Source organism: Trachinotus anak, unplaced genomic scaffold, assembly GCF_046630095.1.
Source record: "Trachinotus anak isolate AG129_WGS33_773 ecotype Australia unplaced genomic scaffold, CSIRO_AGI_Tana_v1 ptg000031l, whole genome shotgun sequence".
Classification (NCBI taxonomy): Eukaryota; Metazoa; Chordata; class Actinopteri; order Carangiformes; family Carangidae; genus Trachinotus; species Trachinotus anak.
In genome coordinates, this window is record NW_027273882.1 from 6212575 (window position 1) to 6234419 (window position 21845).

Genomic DNA, 21845 nt, shown 5'->3' on the forward strand with positions numbered 1-21845 from the left:
AGGTGGAAACAGGGGGCTTACCATGCTCAGTGTGGAGTACAGCAAAACACAGATGTAGTCGCCAGGAAACAGGAGTCCACCACAGACAAACCTGGGGAGGATTCTACTTAATAAATAACTTTTCTTATTATAATAATCATAATAATAGTAATATTTTCCTTTCTCATTTCAAGTTCAACAAGGACAGTATAAATCCATAACAACAGAGTTTTTGAAAAATTTGCTTTTTTTTTTTTTTTTTTTTTTTTTTTACAATAGACAGCACTTGATTTTAGAAACATGAAATAAAAAGAGTTGCTTGAGTTTCCCTTTTTCTTCTTATCAGTCTTTCATTTTTATAATAAACATCTCAACACATCACTGAGCAGCTTTAACACCTCCTTTTCTCCATCTTTCCCTCCTCTATCCCACTTTCCTCACTAACCTCTCTGAGTGTTACCTCTCGTGGAGCTCTCGTCTCCTGTGTGTAGCTCACGTACTGATTCAAGTCGCAATGATTGGCTGAGTTGCATCACATGACCAGTGCTCTAAAACCTAAAGGAGCTGCGCAGGTTAAAATGGAAATGCTCCATAAAATTTTAATTATTCTCAATAATTTATAGGTGTGGGTCTGGCTGGATGGTGTCTGGGTCTTGCTCTGGACTGCAGAAGGTACTGACCTCTGCTCTGAACAATCACCTCACTGCTTAAATATCTGGTATCCTCTGTTCTTTTTCCTTAAAGGTTAATGTTACATTTTTGTGTCAATACCAATGTTATTGGAGCTCTTTTCTGTTCTGGCAAGTACATTTGGGAGATTATAGGGGGGATATCCAAAATATGATGGCTCGATACAGGTCAGCCCAAATATTGTAATTACAGTATACAATATTATACTGTATATACGCATATGTGATACATAATTGTATGATAAAAAAACATAACACATAAAATGCAAGTTTTATCATTCAGGTGGTTTTTTAAAAAATTTTATTTATTGGTTGTGCATTTTTTTTCAATATTTTGAAAAATATTTTATACAGTGGAAAATATCACGATATACGATATAATCAATATAATCATTCAAGTTTAGGATTTTCTAGTGTATATTATTTCTAATATTTAATTATTTGTTATGTTGCAGCAGGCAAACTGCAAAATAAATGTCAACATCATAAAAAGTCTTGCATATAGGGGGAAATATTGCGATATTGTCAAAGCAGAAAGGCTTTAACCTGTGTCTGCTGTTGCCGAGCAGCGTGCTTTGGCTCGTCGTACACAGCGCTGTTGCTTCTGCCGTAACAAGTAATCTGTGGAGGTAATGTAATCTGTCTCTGTGTCAACTGATAATCTCCCAGCATCCTCTCTGACAGAAGAGGAAACTTCTCAGGCAGTTTCTCTTGTTCAGTTTGATGGAGTGCTGACTTGGCTTAGCTGCACAACGAGCTTTCTGCCTGCTCAGTGTACAACACACACACACACACACACACACACACACACACACACACACACACACACACACACACACACACACGACAAACATATCTTTCTTAGAAAAATGTACTGCCAGACAAACTCCAAAGTGTGTGTGTGTGTGTGTGTGTGTCTGACGGAGAGTTAAGACAGCAAACGCGTATTGACTGTACCTGCCTGACAGGCTGATTTAAAACTAGTGAAACTTTTTTATTCCACCACAAGGAACCATCAACAATTTATAGTGGATGAAGCTGAGTATGTGTGTGTATATTGATAGAATAATCTTGTTGTTGACATTCATCTATCTATTCTCATTGGTTTCACCGTGCAGGTCTTTGGTAAAACTCAAACTTGTCAAGAGAGCTTTCAGAAAAGGTGTGATAGATAAAAAGTCTTGGACAGGATTTCATCTGCATAACAAGCATGAACATGTGAGTGGGTTTAACCTGCAGTAATCAGTCATTTGTAAACTGTTTATCTCCTAAATTGCAGCTCAACTCATTCCAGACCAGTCAGTCTGTAAATAATACAGTCAGTCAGTCAGTGGATAAGACAAACAGTCAATCAGTGAATAGGACAAACATTCAGTGAATAAGACAGTCAGTCACTGGATAAGACAAACAGTCAGTGAATAAGAAAAACAGTCAGTCAGGTGTCTCCACAGGCTTTCTGCTGCTCCGCTCGTGTGTCTGGAGGTTTTAAGGTGTTAAATCAAGCGAAGAGAAGAATCTGTCCACAGAACTAATTGACAGGCAAGGGATTATGGAAGTTGAAGTTCTGACAGAGGATCCTCTCGAAAGGACGAGGCCTGTCCCTGGCTCAGGTGGAGATCTTTTTGGACCTTCCTCCTGTCGTGGTGTGTGTTTGGTGTTTTGATGTGCTGCAGCTCGTCGAGGAGCCGCTCTGCAGCTTTGGTTGTGAAAGATTCATCGGGACTTTTGTGTGCTGAGTCTTCCACATGACTCGGCCAGACATTTGAACAAGGTTGTGGAGGGCTGGACTTCACTGAGCAGTAAAAAGACGTCTAATCCCCATCCCCTTTCATCTGTCCTCGTCCCCTCTCCCCCATCCGCAGGTCGGCTCTATGCTATGCAGACAGGCATGAAACTGGACAGTAAAACACCAGAGTGCCGAAAGTTCCTGGTCAAACTCATGGACCAGCTGGAGATGGTAAGTTACTCCTACTTGACTGAGCTACTTCAGTCCTGCTTCTTCCTGTGTGGGATCCCATAGTGGCAGGATGGGGGTGGGTGTGGGGGGGAAACTGCTCTGTCTCAGTCTATGTATTTTTTGTGGTACTGACACAACATCGTAATAAGTCATTTTAAACCAGATGGGACTGGTTCATCAGGGTGCTGCAAAAATCCTGTAAATCCAATATTTCCAAGTATCTGTCTAGCTCATTGATATCCAACATTGCCTGAAGTGACCTGATGCAACCAGAGATCTCTTAAGGCAGCGATGAAACCATCTCTCACAGAAGATACACCAGCCAGCAGCACGCCAAGCGAAATCAGCTGCTGACTCGATATCACTCGCCTGCAGAGGCACTGAGAAAATCACTCTCCCCTTATGTAAATTGTTGCATGCTGAAGTTTCTGTTTCGTTCACACGATATTTCAAAGAAGGTCGGACCAGAAAATCACCTCATAGTGTCCTGTTGAGATGTTGGTAGATTTAAGAATACACTGTCTAACACTGTGAAAGAAGTAAAAAAAAAAAAAAAAAAAAAAAAAAAAATCATGAGGAGACATGTGGAAAGGATCTGACTGAAGGATTGGTAAGAATCTTATTTTATATTCATTCACACACAAAAGCTTCCTGAAGAATGATGGTGTTCAGCTGACAGCCTTATTCCTGCTGTTATCAGCATCCATCAGTGTCCAGAGGTGCGGCTGTTTGATATGGAAAACGCTGCTGGAGCACAGTCGTTACATGCAGGCGGAGCTGCTGGCTGCCTGTAATGTCACCTTTACCAGAGCACCACATGGATGAATGGCTCTTTTCTTACAAAACACACTACAGAGCTCTAATGCCGGGCTCCTCTGTGACACAAGCACACACACTAAAAGGCTTGACATTTGCCTGTTGTTCATCAGTGGCTGGGCTGGTCGCAGTGGGTCTTCCCCGAGGTTTGAGGTTTCCTCCCTCAGAGATGTTAACTACACCACAGTTACTAGCACCTGCCAGCGGGATGAGTGTTTTTAAAAGTGTGCAGAGCGCCCCCTAGAGGTTGGCTGTATAATAGAGCAGGAAGAGGACTTCAAATAAGAACCTTATTTCATGCAACACAGCCTTCAAATGATGGCTTGTTACCAGGCAAACACTTTTAGATAAAATGAACATAAACATTCTGCTGCACGGTATTTTACCTCCCTGCTCTTCTGTTTTTCACTTTTACCACCAGCCTGTATCTCCCTCTTTTCAGCTCTGGTCACTGAACTAAATCAAATCTGTGCGATTCAGACTGAGTAGCAGCTGTGTAAGTTGTTATTCTCCACAGGAAGAACAGAAAAAAACGGACATTTAGCTGTCTGGAAGGTGACACAGTATGTCAATTTTTATTATATAGTAAAGTGTATTTTACAGAGATTTGATTAAACTATTGTTTCTAAATTGAAGAACCAGCTGCCAGTGTCACATGATGTGGAAAGGAGCCAGTAGAGGTGGTTCAGGCTTTTGATTAGGATGCCTCCTAGGCACCTTCCTTTGGAGGATCTCTGAACACATCCAACTGGGAGGAGACCCCAAGGTAGCCCCAGAATTGGCTGGGGGGATAACGTATCCCATGTGGCCTGGGAACACCTGAGGATCCCGGTAGGAACATGGAAGCGTTGCTGTAGAGAGGAACATCTGGAATACCCTGCTTACCCCGCCGCCACTGCGCATCAACCCCAGATAAGCAGAGGACGATGGATAGATGTATGGATGGATGGATGGATGAATGGATGGAAACATGATGACCATATCCAGTGCAAAAGACACTGAATGCAATGACATGAGCTTCCATTTCTTTCCATTGCCTCTCCAACCTCACAGGTACATATTCATATTGTCTGGTTAAAGCTGGGTGGAGGCTGGTACTCACTCTGAGTAGGCTGCTCTCTGGATTGTCAGCAGGGGCTGCACTAATTAGATTTCATAGGGTTGTAATGACGAGAAGGGGGCAAGGAGGGAGGAAGTGAGATGAGACGAGAGGAGGTGGACGGACTCAGAGCCACCGCTGGGGGTCAAACAAATGAGCGTTTTTATCAAGACTAACAGACTGACATATGAAAGGATGTCGTTTGTTTGTACTTGCTGAGTGACTTCTGAGCACCAGCATCTAGAGATACTGTTCCAGAAAATGCTTCTCCTCCATGTGGTCAGGTGTTTAACAAATAGGTCACATAGTGAGGAGAGGAGTTAAGAAGAGTGGAGAGAGGAGGTGAATGAGATCAGGCCGTGGTCTTTATGGAGGGGAGGAGTCATGGGGTGAGGGGGGGGGTCAGGGTGAAGAGGTGGGAAGTTCCACAGTGTTGCTGGACTCACTTTAGTGATTGCTTAGAGCCAATTAAAGGACACAGTGGACAGGGATGAAAACATGCAAACGCACACAATCACACACACACACAGCTACCCCCTTGAGCCAGGTTTTATAGAGGCTCCAGGGATCTTCATTACTGTCAGACCCTCACTCTCCCAGCACGACTGGCATCCGCTGCTTTGATGTGTGTGTGTGTGTGTGTGTGTGTGTGTGTGTGTGTGTATACACACTAATGTTGCTATTAGCTTCATGTTGTTCTGTCGGTGCACTCTGAAGTACATGTGTTTGACTGTTTATTATATTTAGAGGTTACACTTCCATTGTCAGTAGTTATTAGGTTATTAAAGGACTCTGCTCATGTATTGAGGCATCTGCATCTTAAAGTCTGAGATAGTTTGAACTGAACTGGTGCAGTTTCTGGTGCAGTTTGAATTGTACTGCATTATACTTAGAGGTGTTTCTAATATTTAGTCTAACCTTGTTGGTAAAATATTCAAATCATCGGCCCGAGCTGGTGACTCAGTCTGTCCTGGTGACTGAGTGCTTCCATCTGTCCACTTTCCTCCACCTTTCTGGATCTGGCTCAGCTCAACAAGCTCAACAAGCTCAAAAAGCCCAACAAGGACCAGAGAAGTGCTTCGTGTGACATGTTATCGACCACATCTGAAATTAGGTGTTTTACAGCTGTTGTAGCTGAAGGACCATGCTTGAAAAGCCTGCTGTCATAGAGAGGGGTGAGATATGATTAAATATGGGTAATGGTGCACATTTTCAGACCTATCCAGCCAATCACAGTTGTGTGTAAATTTTCAGTCCACGTTGTTCAGGGTCTCCTGAACATGAAGGAGCAGTGGTTCACTCCGAGCTCTTCCTGCCGCTCTGAGTTTCTCACCCTCTCTTTAAGGGTGAGCCCAAACACTGTTTAAGGGAAACTTATCTTGACCTCTTGTTTCTGTGGTCTTTCTGCAAGTACTTGAAGCTCATGACCAAAGCTCAGGGATGGGGCGTAGATCAGGGCTTTGCGTACACCCATGAACCTGGAAGCTTTGTTCTTAGATGCAGCAGTTTACTCCTGGCAAATTTGTCAAAGAGATCAAGAGTAATTCCAGAAATGGAGCTGGAATTTGAGACACAAACTGCATCATCCAGATTAGGGGTACGGGGCCCCCCTTCGTGGAGTCAGGCCTGGAAGGGAAACGCCTGATGGCTCACGGCCATGTGGCCTGGTTGTGTTTACCCTGAAAGATTGGGTGTGGGTCCACAATGTGGAAGGCTGGCCATTGTGGGGATAATGGCATGCTGTAATAATACAATCATGATAATAAACTTTATTTATGTAGCTCTTTCTTAGAAGAGTTACAAGTGCTTTACAAAAGAAATGAAACCAGACAAGGCAAATAAAATGAGAACACGAGCACATGTGGACAGCAGGCTACAAGAACTGGTTTGACTCAGGTTCAGGTGCAGCCGTAGTCATGGGAATCCATACACCTTTGGTCATACATTGAATTTGTCATGTGGACTTTTTTGGTTGTTGCATTTGCCATCTTTTATTTTCAGAACTTTTATTTTTCAAACAGACATAAAATTGATAGTTTAAATAAAAAGGCTCAATATATTAAATCCAGATTTTTCTTTAAACAAGCTATTAAATTTCATAATCCAGTTGTCCACACAGAAAATGTTGACACTACGAAGACTATTTATTCAGGACATTTGTATATGTGTGACTGTAAAACATTTGATCCTATGAAAAGCCTTTTCTCTTTTCTTCTGAAACATGGGGATACCCCGAGATTTTTTTTTATGTTCCACTTCTTTATGACCTGTTGCCGGTAGTTGTGACTCATTTCTACAGGACTCAAACCACAGCAGCTTCTGTCTCCCTCTCCTTCTCTCTCTGCCTTTCCCCGATGACCTGGCTCGTACCTACAATACATGTTGGACTCATTAATTCTATTTTCCACCATCATCTCCGACTCAACTCTCCGAGGCTTTGCTCTCATTGGGATGGTGGAAAATCACTTGTTTGAAAATCAGTTTCATATGGTGCAGGGTGGGAAATCAGCAGCAGCCACCAGTCAGATGCTTCTATATTTAGCTGCAGCCGCCAATGAAGCCATAGTCCAAAAATACACAGAAATGTCAAAGATGGTTGTGAATTAAGGGATAATGAGTGATGCTGGTCATCACTGCAGTCACATGTTTGCGTGTCTTTTAACTGCCTTTCAAGGAGTTGGATTTGGCGTGATGCAGATGATTGATGAAATTTCAACCCAGCAGACAGTAATGATGTATAGCGCTTACTGTGATTCCTGCTGCTCATTATTCAATAACACCTGCTACGTGCTGTTTGACTGCTGTGTGCTCTGCCTTAATTTTGCTTATTCAGGAAAACATACATTCATTACAGACGTAAATGACTGTGTGCTGTGCAGGGAGATGTGAGCCACAGGGTATTTTCCATTTTTATTTTCACTTCGACGCCTCTTCAGTGTCAGTTCACTTCATTTATACTAGGGGTGGGTGATCTGATGATGTAGTATCTTGGACAATCTCGGCATATGATCTACTTTTCAGATGAATCCTAATACTGATGAATATTGATGAGCCCAACTTTAAAGAGCCCCCCCCTCCAATTAAGGTTTTAACCCTGTTAACATCCATATGATGTTTTTTTATGTAATATAAGATATTACATGGGAGAAATAAGCAGTCAACACCATGACTCATAAAAACAGATTCAGACAGCCAGGGTTTCATAAGTAATATAACCTATGGAACCAATCCTGTCAACTTGCAAGGACGAGCAAAATAAACCCGAAACCTTGTCAGTACAGGGAGCGAGAGTAACACTGTGTCAGCCACTGCCAGTTACAAGATAACAAAAACCATAAATAAAGAACTAAGCTACTGTTCTGATATGTCTGCTAGTCACTGATTTTGGTCACAACAGACTCCTCATCTTAGTCGGGGTCTGACTGAGGGTCAAACATGTGGCTGAGTCTCTCTGATGTTTCCTCCTCTCAGGTCTTGATACCTGCTGATCTTTCATTGTCAACCTAGTACAAGCAGCGGTGGTGGGCTGGGCACAAGGCCTGATTCAGATTTCTCATGAGGAAGTAAATGTAGATCTGCCTCCAGCCCCAATTTTCTTTTTTTCACTTATATGTGTGAAAAGCATGTTTAAAAAAACAATAATCATAGCAGGGGATTTTTACATAGTTTAAAATATGTCTGGAGAGCAACTTTAACTGTTAAACCCCCACATGCAGACTATTGGCGAACGAACTCTACAATTTACAGATGGCCCAGGCAATTGGCAGACACTAGCTACAGCACACATCATCAGGGGCCCCACTCAGGGGGTTTTGGGGAGGCAGCAGGGCACAGTATAGAGTCTTTATGGGGGGTTTAAGCAGATTTATACTGGTCATTGCAAAATAACAACAGGGTTCCCTTTTTACCCCCTGGGGGCCCCAAGCATTTGCCTGGTTTGCCTCCACATTGTGCGCCTCTTTTTCAACAAGCATGTGTTAAGATGAACTTCTAATTAAAGTTATGTTTTTACTTTTTATAACACCCTAAACCAAAAGTTTTCACTGTTCTTTGAAGCAACACACCCATGTGTCAGATTTCTAAACAGATATTAGTGATGCTGCTAAGAAGCACGGTGCATAAAGACCTGTGTGAATAGACACAATATTCCAGAGTGAGCAGTGAGTGTGAGTCAGGACCCTGATCAAGGCTTAAACATTGTGTTTCAAGTAATTGGCACATTTTACCTTTCACATTAAAAGTCAGAGCTAATTACAGCCTCATTAAGAGAAATCCTTTGTAGACGTCTTTACTGGTGGATGCATGTCTGATGAATGCGTCATGACTAATTGTGTGTGTGTGTGTGTTTTTGTTTTCCAGATGAAGAAGGAGCTGAGTGACAACGACTCCATCACTCAGGAGGTCGTCGGTAACGCTCACATCGAAAACTATGCCTTAAAAATGTTCCTCTATGCCGACAACGAGGACCGATCGGGACGGTTCCACAAGTAAGAGACTCGGCTTCATTTTCACATGTTGTTGATTGAAAATGAATCTCGTGGTTGTATCAGTGGATCAGCATCAAGTGGTTGTGTCGAAGGCTTTAGCCAGGAAAAGAGAAAGCTTCAATGTGTCTGTCTGAAGACTGTCCACCTCTGGACCACTTCTTCCCTCCTTCCCTTGTTTCCTTTCTTGCTCTCCTCTCATTTCTTTTCCTCTCCTTGTCTCCTCTTCTGATCTTGCCTGCTTCTGTCATTTCCTCTCATCTAGTCTCCTCATTACTTCCTCTCACCTATAATCTCCTCTCCCCCACTCATCTATGCTGCCCCCTTTTCTTCTTTCCTCTTCTTATCTGTTCTCCCCCTTTTTCCATCCTCTCATCATCTCCTGTACTCTCTCCTTTCCTTCTTTCCTTCTTTCCCTCTGTCCTCTACTCCTCTCGATTCCTATTTCTTCCTCTTCTCTCCTTTCCTTTCTTTCTTCCTCCCCCATCTCACTCCTTTCTCCTGTCATTCCATTCATTTTTCTTCAATTTTCTCCTCTCCTCTCCTTCCTTACTCCACTCCTCTCTTCTCCTCTCCTTCCTTACTCCTCTTCTCTCCTCTCCTCTCCTTCCTTACTCCTCTCCTCCCTTTCCCTCCTCTGCTCTGCCCCCTTCTCTCTCCTCTTCTCCTCTCCTTCCTTACTCCTTCTCTCCTTCCTTACTCCTCTCCTCTCCCCTTCTCATCTCCTCCTTCTCTGTGCCATTAGTTAATTAAACATGCTCCTAATTAGAAAGCTCTTAAACTTTGCATGTCTCCTCCCTGCCAACTAATCCTGTCACACAAGTGATTACACAGCCAATGACAGTCACATCAGGCTATATTTTATTATGATCGCTTTCAGCCATCCACACACACACTCACACACACACACACACACACACACACACAGCGTGTCATTAGAAGACTTTGAAATCCTTCTAACCTATTTGTCTCTTAGCAACAGGCGGTGAGTCATGCGCAGCCTCTCACTTTATGTGAATGTGACCACACATGTTCATGTCTGTGTGTGAGGCACCATTTTAACATGCGCGTCAGTATGTCCACATATTTGTGTGTGTCCCTGTCCCCTGTTCCAAAATCTACTGTATCTGCTGCTGTTCAGATGCTTAAAGTGATGAGGATGAGGATGCTACATCACACCTCTAAAGAGAGTTGGGACATGGGAGACAGCTAGGCTTGGGCGATATTCAGAATTTAAGATCTCGATACAGGCCAGCCCAGATATCATGATATAGAGACAGATGTTTTCTCATTTCCTGCCAACTGTCAGTGTTGGTTTCTTTTAACTATGATTGTGATCCTAGGGAGGTTACTGTGTGTTAAACCTACCCAAACCTACCTCAACCATAGATGTGGCAGATCAGAAAACGGTCATGTGACTGGTCATGGTCGACAGGTTTGGAAGACACTGATAAAAAAGCTGTTGTCCTGCTGGTGCGTGAATCAGATCACAAAAGGCTGATATGGGTCATGTTGGGAGGCATTGAAAAGCCTTTGGCTCTATTACATGCATGTGAATCTCTGTGTGTGTGTGTGTGTGTGTGTGTGTGTGTGTGTGTGTGGCGACGGTGATGACTCAGCTGCTCCTCCCCTCTCCTCAAACCACAATCATTTCATCTCTGCACCACACTTTTCCATCCACACTGGAGCTTTGGCTTCACACCGAGATTGAAAGAGGCTGTAATAAATACTGCAACAGAGATTATTTGATCCTGTTATGTAAGATGATACCAGCACCAGTAACCTACTATAACAACACTGATGGAAAGCTTGTGTAAATTCTCACCAGTGGTTTTTAGTTTCAGTTAACTTCTTCAAGCCCACCGCTCCTTCTGTGCTGAAGTAGTGGAAATGCACATGGTGTGATATTCTCATTCAAATGTCAACCAAAACTTTTGTAACATTAAATCCACTCAAAAAGGCATATGCAAGTTAGCAACTGAATTAGTCGTTCTTGGCAAGACAGAGCAGTACCTCAAAAATCAGCCACGTGGGGAAGATCGTAGTCTGATTTAATACGGGAAAAAGTTCACAGCCTGTTTATTTACATTTCACCAAAACCACCATCTTTCCCTAAACTTAACCAAAGAGCTTTTGTTGTCTAAACCAAAGACGGGACTCTGGACCTGAACCTGAACCTGGTCCTGGACTTTGTGTCCCTGCTTCCTCAAAAATGTAACTACACTTCAGGGCTACGGCAGCTACAACAAGCAACAAGGCTACAGCTAGAGATGCAACAAGAACTATGGATTTAAGTTATTATTTTCATTATAAGTTAGTCTCCCTATTATTTTCTCCAGTAATTGATTAATCACTTGGTCTATAAAACATATAAAAAGTGCCTTTTACAGTTAAGTTAATTTCATGCCAAGGGGACGTCTTCAAATGTCTTGTTTTGTCCAACCTACAGTCCAGAACCCACACATATTCAGTTCTCCATCATGTAGGAAAAGCAGCATTTGAGAAGCTGGAATTGACTGGGAATCTTGACTGGAAATCTTCACAGACTGGAATTAAGAAATGTTTGGTGTTTTAGATCAATTTTGAAAAATGACTACATAGTTGCATATTATATAATCAATAACCATGACGGCTCTGAAATCTGTAAAAAGGATGGAAAGTGTGAATTTAATTTATTCTTATCTTAGTTTTTATGTTGTTTGGATTTTTCTTTTTCACAGTTTTTATTCTGGAAAATACTTTTACGTTGTATTAATCTGCAGTTTTATTTCATATTTAGTTCCTGTGTTTTGGGTATCAGTGTTGGTTGATTAGTGGGTCAGTTTCCATGTTGTTATGGACGAATCAGTTGAATCACCATGGTCTGGAAATGCCTTCCATGGAAATTAAAAATGTGTATTTCTTTGGAAAGGTGGTGCTTATGTAGGTCAGAAAACCACCTAAGACAGTGTGCTTGGTAACCTTTTGATCCAGTGTTTGTGAGTGTGTGTGTGTCTATGTGTGTGTGTGTGCGCGCTTACAGGGTAATATTTGGCAAATATTTGTGATAAGGGTGTTTTGACAGGAATGTGTTTTCTCCTGTGGACTGGGTGTAGTTTAAATCCTGTAAAGGCCACATTTTTGTAACCATTTCAAGTGCTAATGATTTTTTTCATCTGCACCTCCCTTTCCACAGAACTTAGTAGTATTGTAGAAAGAGGGCCAAGGAGATAAGAGGGGGAAGAGGAAGTGTGAGGAGAGATATAGTTGCCAAATAGTCCCACTCTTTACTGTAAGAGAGCTGAACCATTAATGCGACTGTAAAAACAGCCCTAACAACAGACCAGAAAACAACAAGGAGTTTCAAAATTGTTTTAGGTTTAATTTGATGACTGAGGTGTTTATAACCATAATAAATCTATCACTGATTTGCTAAACGATTATTTGAATCACTCATATTTTTAATAAATCAGAATCAGAATCAGAATCAGTTTTATTGCCAAGTATGTTTTCACATACAAGGAATTTTTTCTGGTGATTGGTGCAATTGATCAGAAACAGTGGGGCTCTCTAGCCTTGTTGATAAGGCTAATAGCAGATGGGAAGAAGCTATTTTTGTGGCGAGAGGTTTTGGTCCTGAAGGACCGCAGCCTCCTGCCAGAGGGGAGTGTCACAAAGAGTTTGTGTCCAGGGTGGGAGGAGTCAGCTACAATCTTCCCTGCACGCCTCAGAGTCCTTGAGGTGTACAGGTCCTGGAGGGACGGAAGATTGCAGCCAATCACCTTCTCAGCAGAGTGGATGATCATAAACCACATGTATGTAACTGAATAAGCAGAATTTAAGGTCCCATATTTTACACATTTCCAGAGTTGATATCCATTAGAAGACTGTTAAGTAACACACAGCCAGACCCAATACTGTGGCTTAGTAAAACTGGTAAATGTGTAATGGATATGGTAAGTCAGTGTTGAAGTGAGCAGGACAGACTAAAATGCTCTGATATTTCAGAAAAAAAAACTTCAGCCACTGGTCTCTAATACTACTGTCCTTGGAAAGGCTGTGCAATGATATATATGGGCTTCCTGACAAAGATTGTGCAGTATTTCTGTCTTGTAGCTCACTGGCTTAGCAACAGAATGACTGCTCACTGTTGTGTTGTTAATAAAGTTAAAACAACAGCAACAACAACAGAAAAAGGGTTGGTCCAGGTGGAGCATTGGGGACTTTTAACAGCGAAGGTCAAAGGGACGGCTACAGCATGATGTGTACAATGTAGATTCTATCTCAACACAACCTACCGTTGCAGCCCAACTGTCTGCTACTGAGAACGTCACATACGTCCCTAATGACTGAGGGCGGTAACTGTATAGTTGTGACATCACAAAGTTCCAGAAGTCCTGACGGCTCGTTTTAAGGCTCAGTTTCTGAATACAGAAACCTCAGTCCACATTTCTCTGTGGACTGAGGCTTTGATACTTTCACAGTATATAATATTAATACAGAACCTAGACCTGCTTTATAATCAAAAACCACATGGACATCTACCTTTATACTATATGGGGCCTGGATTAGTCTCACTGGATGATTCATGATTCCTAAATCTTCCTCCCCAGTTCATTCCTCTTATCATCTGGAATATGATACAAGCTTTTCCTGACAGGAAACATCTGGGAATGAAATAAATCCTCTTAGTAGAAATAATTTTTCTTTGTATTTCATAAGGAAACATTACATCCTCCAAAAGGAAGCCTTGTTCCTCTACCTCAGGTGTAGAAGGTGTAAAGATGCAGGATGTCATGTGTTGTTCAGCCTGCAAAGCCCCAGATTTTTTATTTTTTATTTTTTTGGCTCTTGACAGCAGGAAAATATGAGAATTAATGAGCCATTAAGAAAAGGGGTTTGTCACAATTGATGAGAAATGGAAAAGAAAACAGAAAATCAAAAAAACTATTTTCAATAAGAAAAACAGGATCAGTTTAATGGAAATTTTAAAGACAACTGGAGTAATGTTTTAAGATTCTTGTAGTTCAGGACAGTTTCCTCTTCATGAACTCTGCAAGTGACACACTAAAGTTTCTTTTGGGATAAACAAGGTACCGCAACAGGAAAGTTGGTTTCCCTCCCTGTCACTAAGTGTGAGCAGCTGGTGGCAGGTTGTGGGGGATGAATGGATGCAGGCGACGGGTCCTCTGGACTTGTTTGCGGTGTAAATAAGTGTTCAGAGGGTCTCTGTTTGCAGCAGGTATGTTAAGCAGGATTGGGTAAGATCTGTATTCCTCTGAAGGGGGACCACAAACAGCCTGTGGTTTTATGAGAAGCAGTGGTCTGCACTAACAGGACCCAGGCCTCAGCAGTGTGTTATGTCACCCCTGGACACACATACAGAAACACACAAACATGGCAAATATACAGTCAAAAAAACAGGTATGGGCACACACATGTACATGAAGGTGTGTGTATGTGTATATATCGAGAGAGTTATAAATACTTATACCTGTGTAAAACACACATTGGCACATGTCCTCATTCATCTCACATACACACACACATGTTGAGGCCCAGAGGTGAATGTTTATGGGAAAACTCTGGTGGAATAAGAAACTTCCTCCAACATGTTGAAGCCACTGCTCAGTAGCACACACACTGCACCACAAGGAACCCATTCATCTTCCTTACCTTAAGTGTGTGTGTGCGCGTGTGTGTTTCTGTGCGTGTCATGATGGGAAATCACCGCTAACCGAGTGCCGGTAAATCTGGGCTGTGGCTACCACTTTAAACCCAGAAAACCCACAGCCTTACGCCTGTAACTCCAATATTTAAACTAATTTAATGAATCACTTCACATTTATTCATGCGGCTATGATGTGTTGTTGGATAAAAGTAGGTTATAAAACAATATAATTGGTATTTGATTTAATCATGAGATTGAACGTGATATGAGAATTGGTTATGTTAATATTTTCCATTCTTTTCCAGTATCTGCTCTGCATCCCTGTCTTCCCGGTCTTTATGGTTGTGTTGCAGTGATCAATAAAATTAACAGAAAACCATCTTCTTTGGTTATTAAATCCACTTTACATACAGTATCACCTAATGCAGAGGTTGCCAGATGTTCTTACTCAACCATGTAGATGTTTCATTGCCATTTGTTAGGTTACTAACCCTAACCTGAAGTTGTGATAGAACATATAATATAATTTGTATAATCTCCGCTCCTACAGGAGAATATGTTGACAACCATGTTCATTTGAACACACTGTGTCTAATGAGATCATTTTGCTTGCACATCATGCTGCAGCCTGAAGTCGCGGGGTGTAGTCAACAGTGCTCATGTCATCTGTCACATCTGGGCTGTACCAGCACTTTGATCTCATGCAAACAAGAGCATTAAATCCAACAACCGAAAACTCCTCGTAGCGTTGGAAACTCGACAGCTCAGTCAGCTGTTTGACGGCACTGGCAGATCCGTGAAGATCACGAGACAGTAAAGCAACTGCCCAGTCACACTGTCACTAGCTTACTTGCTAGTTTACCATGCATCACGATAAATTTAGATGCTTTCACTTAACATACAGCTTCACTGCAATAATAACTGACAGGTTGCATCACTTTAAGGCAAGCACTTTTATTTTCTCATTTAAAGGTCTCATATAGTATAAAGGTAGATTTCCATGTGTTTCTTGATTATAAAGCAGGTCTAGGTTCTATATTAATACTGTGAAAGTATCAAAGCCTCAGTCCACAGAGAAATGCACACAGCCTGTATTCAGGCTTTTAGGCTTTTTTTTATTTATTTTTTTATTTATTTTTTTGATTTTGATTTTGATTTTATTTTTGATTACTCAGCAAACGGCAAACATCAGCCAATCAGAAGAACGACTCAGAGCCTCTCTTCTGATTGGTTCATCAAACTGTTGCTATTGTTGTCCAGAGAGAAGCCTGAGAGATGGTTTGTGACTCTTAAACATCTTCTTATTGATATCAACACTTCAAATAAAACACAGGAAAAGTGTTAAATATGGTACCTTTAAATTCAACTTTTTACAAATGAACTCTGGTTAGTTATTTTATAAATAGTTTCTAAATTGAATTTCTAGAAAATATAATACATTTCACTGATTAAAAAATGATGTAAGCACTTTTGACCATATGTTTTTAATCACTATTGTCAAGGTCATGAGTCTTTGTAAAAAAAAATCTTTCCACAGCTGCTTGAAAGAAGTGTTTTTGCTTGCAGGTTATTATCTGTTCAATTTGTTTATAATTACGACGTATGAATATTCATAACCACCAGCCACTGTCGCTAGTGAGCCAAATGGTGTGTGTGCCCGGAATGGGATAAAACTACTTTCTGCCAACACACACACACACACACACACACACACACACACACACACATATTCAGTGTGTGTGGTTGAGGTCAGGTTCTATCAGCTGTAGAAACAGGACATCTCTGCTGTCTACCAGTGGAGGACAGACTGTGACTTGTAAGAAATTGGAAATAAAATTCGTTTTTTGGTTTTATTGTCCATTATACATGCAGAGCTGAGCTTTGTGCTTCATAGGAAAGGACTTTCGTTTTGTATTGTAGCTTAGATTTTGGGTTGTTCAGTATTTTTTACCTTTTGGTAAACTTTAAAGTCTAAGGAAAATGCAAGTACTTTGGATGTTAGCAACAAAAAAAAAAAAAACTTAACTAAACATCACTTTGTTTTCCTTCTCTCTCCTCTGTCTTGCCTCTTCTATCCTCTTCTATCCGTCCTCCTATTTTCTTCCCTCAGGAACATGATCAAGTCTTTCTACACAGCCAGTCTACTGTTGGATGTGTTGTCTGTGTTTGGAGAGCTGTCAGACGAGGTAAGATAAAGATCCTGTCATGAATCACAACTTATCTCTGTAAACTGACTGAAAACTCAAATTAAAATGATCAAAAAAGTCCCTGCAGAGACCAAACCTAATACATCTATCCTATTCAAAAGAACTGATTATGATTATGCATCTGTACTTTTGAACAAAGGATGTGAAGAGAACTGATACTTCAGTGTTGAGCCGATGTCAAAATTCTGACAGTCCTTGTTTTCCTCAGTACTGAAGGTACCGTAGCTGTCGTAGATACTGGAGATGTGATTCTTCCAGGACTGACGAGGGCAATATAACAAGCTTACAAGTGTTCTAGTCTGATATTGAACTGGAAGAGAAGAAGGGACAGTTAACAATAACAACATGTGGAATGGCAGCAGGCAAGCATGAATATAAAAAAAAAAAAAAAAAACATGAATAGGATTTTAAGGGAGTAAAGTAAAATACAAGATGAAAGCCTAAAGGCCATTTGCAGAGCACAGACCTCTGCCAAGGCCAGTGTTAAAGGACGTAAACCAGACTTCATAGAAGAAAAATTCAAATTCTTTGTAAATGATCTAAATCTCGCCCAAAATCTACTGGGTTCTTCCCAGGCCTGTGAACTATCCCTCCACCTTTAGCGCAAATCGGCTCAGTACTTTTTGTGTAATCCTGCTGACAAACAGACACGGGTGAAAACGCAACTCCTTGGCAGGGGTAATAAACTAAAATAGAATGAGACAGATTAAACATTCATACATTCACTCCATCATTGGCCATAACGCTTATTTATCCTTTGATAATCTGAGTATCCATCTCCGTATGAGAGTGTGGCACACAGCAGGTCTTTCTCGACATTGTGTCCAAGTCTCCCAGAAGCCATGAAAACATCAACAAGACACTTGTGTCCATACAGTTACATGTTGCATTGATTGAGGCTTGATGGAGACACATACACACACACACACACGCTGTGTCTGCCATCAGACAATGAGTCCTCAGAGTGGCCGGTGGTGAGTGCTCTGGAGACTGACAGTCAGGAGTGATTGAGTTTCAGGCAGTAAAAAGAGGTTTTCAGCAGCTTACCACCTGAGCTGAGTGGAGTCAGTGAGCAGGTGAGTTATGTAACACTGTCATCCATCAGGACCCCTTATTCTCTCAGGAACCCTACTCCTTCCCTCTGGACTGCACTGTGGAGCGCAGAGAGGAGTAGAAACCAGGTTCAAACCCCCATGTTGGCCTGAATTCGATGGACTGTAGCGTCTCTGAGCAAGAAACTGAATCCCTAACCTCTAGCTAACCTCTGACTTTACTGTGGAGAGGAGGAAGATGACGGGATTTCCTTATAGGGGTTAATATCCTATTAATCGTCATATTATCATTACTCTCCTCATAGGTCAGATATGATTTTGCAAATGCATTATATTTTATTTCTGTAAACTGTAACCTTTCACAGTCTGGCAACTCTCAACTGTTGAGCAACAATCGTTAGCAAGCAGCAACAAAAAGCAGGAGAAACACGCTCCTGACAATGAATTTTAAGCATGTATGCAAAGAAGACAGATCTTGGTAGCCCTGTCTCTTCAGAGAGGTTGTTTAAAACATCTGAAGTCTTGATGACAAAGGCAGGTCGACTTCTATTCTCCATTCAGACATATGGACTAAAACACTGGAGATGCAAGAGGATGCCATTCATCTGCATGTCTAAACACATTGTAGCTTCACAGTCTGGACCTTCAAACTCTCGGACCTCAATCTAAGGCTGCTGTCTGGCATGTAGAGAATCATCATTTCAGAAATATAACTCACCAAGGTGTTTAGCAGGATCTTAAAATCCACCTTAAAGTCTTCACGTAATTGGTGTTAACATGGGGGTAACAAGACATTACAGTAGGTGACACAGTCAAGTTAATATCCAATAGCCCAGCATCAAAAATCACAAATTTCCCTCATAGGGCTTTACAAACTGTACAGCATACCACACCCTCTGTCCCTTGAATCAGACAAGGAAAAACACCCCAAAAAGCACAAGCAAGAAATACTAGAGACCTCAGGCTATAGTATAGTATAGACCATCAAGGACAGGGATGAGCTTGAGCCAACAGGCTACTCGGTGGGATGCCTACTTTTAGGTTAAATTTTTTTGTATTGTATTATATTACTTGGAGTATCTATACTGTCAGGATTCTTCTAACCTTAACACTTTCTGTTCTATTTAATTGGTGTCCAGCAGATTTGTTTTTCCATTTTCTTCTAAATCGAAAATAGTGTAAATTCTGGACTTAAAAAATCTACCATCCACTGTTCAGGTCCTATGTGATTTTTCATTGAACAGCTTCACACTGAGTCACATTTTCCCCTGAAATTTTAAAATGGTGGTTTTAAAATCGCTGGCTTCTAATGCTGTGGTATAATATCATGGGAGTGCTGTGTCACTGATTAGAAATGACTTCCTTTAGCCACTCTTTCTGTATGACTGAGGCTGAAAAAACATAACCCTACCTCAGATCAGACCTCAGTGCTCCAGTATGTCATTGTTTCTGAGCTCCTGCTGAAAACCTTGCACTTATCTGGTAGAAGCAGGAATTTCTCCATTCTTTCTTATCAGCTTCGAGTCATTGGAAATCTGCTTCCCTCGCCTCTCTTTGCCTCCTCAGCTCTTGTCTCCTTTCAAACATCCTGCCTCCTCAACCCACTCTTGTGTATCCTTAACCACCCTCAACCCAATTAACCCGCTCCTATCTGAACTCACTGCACACTTCTATCCATTAATCCTTGCCCATACTGGCCTCTTCACACATCACTTCTTACTTATTCTGCTATTTACACCCAAACACCTTACCTTTTCAACCCCCATAACAATTACCCAGCCTTTAATGTCCCAGCATCCTTGCCCTGAAGACTGATATGTCTTTTAATCGTCCAACAGCTTAAATTATCCTTTAATCTCTGCCCAAAATGGTTTTGCTTAATGTTTTCAAAAGTGGCACTGGCCTTTTCAATAACTGCCCCAAATAATTACACCACTTTCAATGGTCCAAACACTAATACTGACCTTTTTCAACCACTAAGAATCACCCCAATCCTCAACAGAGAATCACCCAATCCTCAACAACTAATTATTCCGTTCTACCCATAATGCTTTATCCTCTGTTAAAGTACTAAATAAATAATGCCTACCTTTTTCAAACTTTGCTTCTAAAACTTACCCCACTATTTATGCTTCCAACACCCTAATACTATTTTCAATATGGCCCACAAGGATTTCTTCACTGTTAATGACCCCAACAAATACCTCCTGAACCCAACCACCCACCCCATGCGTGATACTCCAAAACTGACACCCACTCTTTTCAACCCTCTCCTAAAGTAACAATATCTCTCGTCATGTCTCCAATGAATGATACCCATCAAATTTTCAAATCCTGGCCCTAACATTTACCTCATCTTCAACAAATAAGACCTTGCCTTTAAACCCTGGCCCAGAATGACTTCCTCACCTTTAGGGCACTGTAGAGATGATGCAATTCAATGCAATGCAAATCCCTAATGTTACTGTACGTAAACCTTCATGATTTCCTTCTTCACCTCTATCTAAAATCTATCCAACCCTGCTTTTATTGATTACTCTGCACTTATTGTCCACATCAAGTAATAACTGGCTGACTCCAATGAACTAATGCCTTTTTACTTATTCTTATCTTGTCCATTCTTCGAAATAATTCCTACTCCATATCAACCAGAAACCCTCAGACTCCCAAGACCCCCAGCACAGCACCAGGACCACCAACTGCCCCTTACCCTCTGTATTTACCCCCTGTGTTTACCCTTAACCATGACCACCGTAATTTCTACTTCCTGCTCATACACACCTGCTTAACCATCACAACCTGTTACCAAATTACCTACAGACCTACATGTAATCCCATCACCTACATTTTAATTCCTGTACTCTCTGCAAACTTCCTCTCAACACAACTAATATCCCTCTTTTATGTCTCTCCACCCATTATTCAACCTCCATCAGAACATCCAGCACAGAAAGTACGCCCGCTGGAAGGCCACCTACATCCACAACTGTCTGAAGAACGGGGAGACTCCTCAGGCCGGGCCCATTGCCATGGACGAGGATGGGGAAGCAGGTGGGACACACTGATATGGCACTGAAAGACGTACATACATGAACACACACATCACTGTGCTACCAGTTACAAAACACTCCTCCACTTTCTCTCCTGAGCTTGCTCTTTAAAGAACACTTCCTTTGTTGACATTGTTTTGTCTTATGTGTTGGTGTAAGAGCATGTGTGAGTATGTGCGTGTGAAGCTTGGCTCTGTATTGTGTGCCTTATCAGTTCTTGGACTGTTGCAGGAAAGCCCTGTGGTAGAAACTGGAGACTTTGGGAGATTAAAAGTGTGCAGAGGGTGGATTAATCATGTAATGTAATGTGTTTTTACATTCGAAGTAAGTTTGTGCTTGTGTGTCAGAGGCAATGTAAGTCATTTGAGTCTGAATAAGAAGTCATGCTTTGTATGTGTATCCAAATGCGCTAAGGCTGTGCTGCCTCCATGTGTGTTCATGAGCATGAGATTGTCCTGATATTTATTCTATTATTCTCTGTTCCCCTCATATCCTGCTCAGATCAACTCTGAGTCTCTGACCTTTGTCAGACTGAAAAACTCTGGCCTCTGCTGCCAGGCTTACACCATAAAACATAACCTTTAGGAGAAAGAAAGCATGGGAAAACACTACTAGATCCTGAGGAGATTGACTGAATTATTCCGACAACAACATGGCCATTTAAGCCTTCAAAGTTCATTCCGTTGTGAGAAGCATGCAGTGGGAAAAAGCACAACGGGAAACTAACCTTTTTGTTTGGATACCACAGGGGTAGGTTCTTCCTTAAATTCACCATTTCTCGAGCCAACAGGAGATTTGCAATAGATTAGGACCTCCAAATGGCAGTTTTCAAGTGGCTCTATGATTGGTCTAATTTAGAGAT

The 21845-nt window shown here is 41.5% G+C and overlaps 1 protein-coding gene across 3 annotated transcripts in view; it reads left to right on the forward strand.

Moving 5' to 3' along the window:
- vta1 (vesicle (multivesicular body) trafficking 1) overlaps nucleotides 1-21845 on the forward strand; it is a 60152-nt gene that overhangs the window by 11361 nt on the left and 26946 nt on the right. For all 3 annotated transcript variants that reach the window (XM_071467537.1, XM_071467538.1, XM_071467539.1), the window contains exons 2-5: nucleotides 2531-2625; nucleotides 8900-9027; nucleotides 16785-16860; nucleotides 20870-20984. In XM_071467537.1, coding sequence (XP_071323638.1) covers nucleotides 2531-2625; nucleotides 8900-9027; nucleotides 16785-16860; nucleotides 20870-20984 — 414 coding nt within the window. The remainder of the gene's footprint in view (nucleotides 1-2530; nucleotides 2626-8899; nucleotides 9028-16784; nucleotides 16861-20869; nucleotides 20985-21845) is intronic.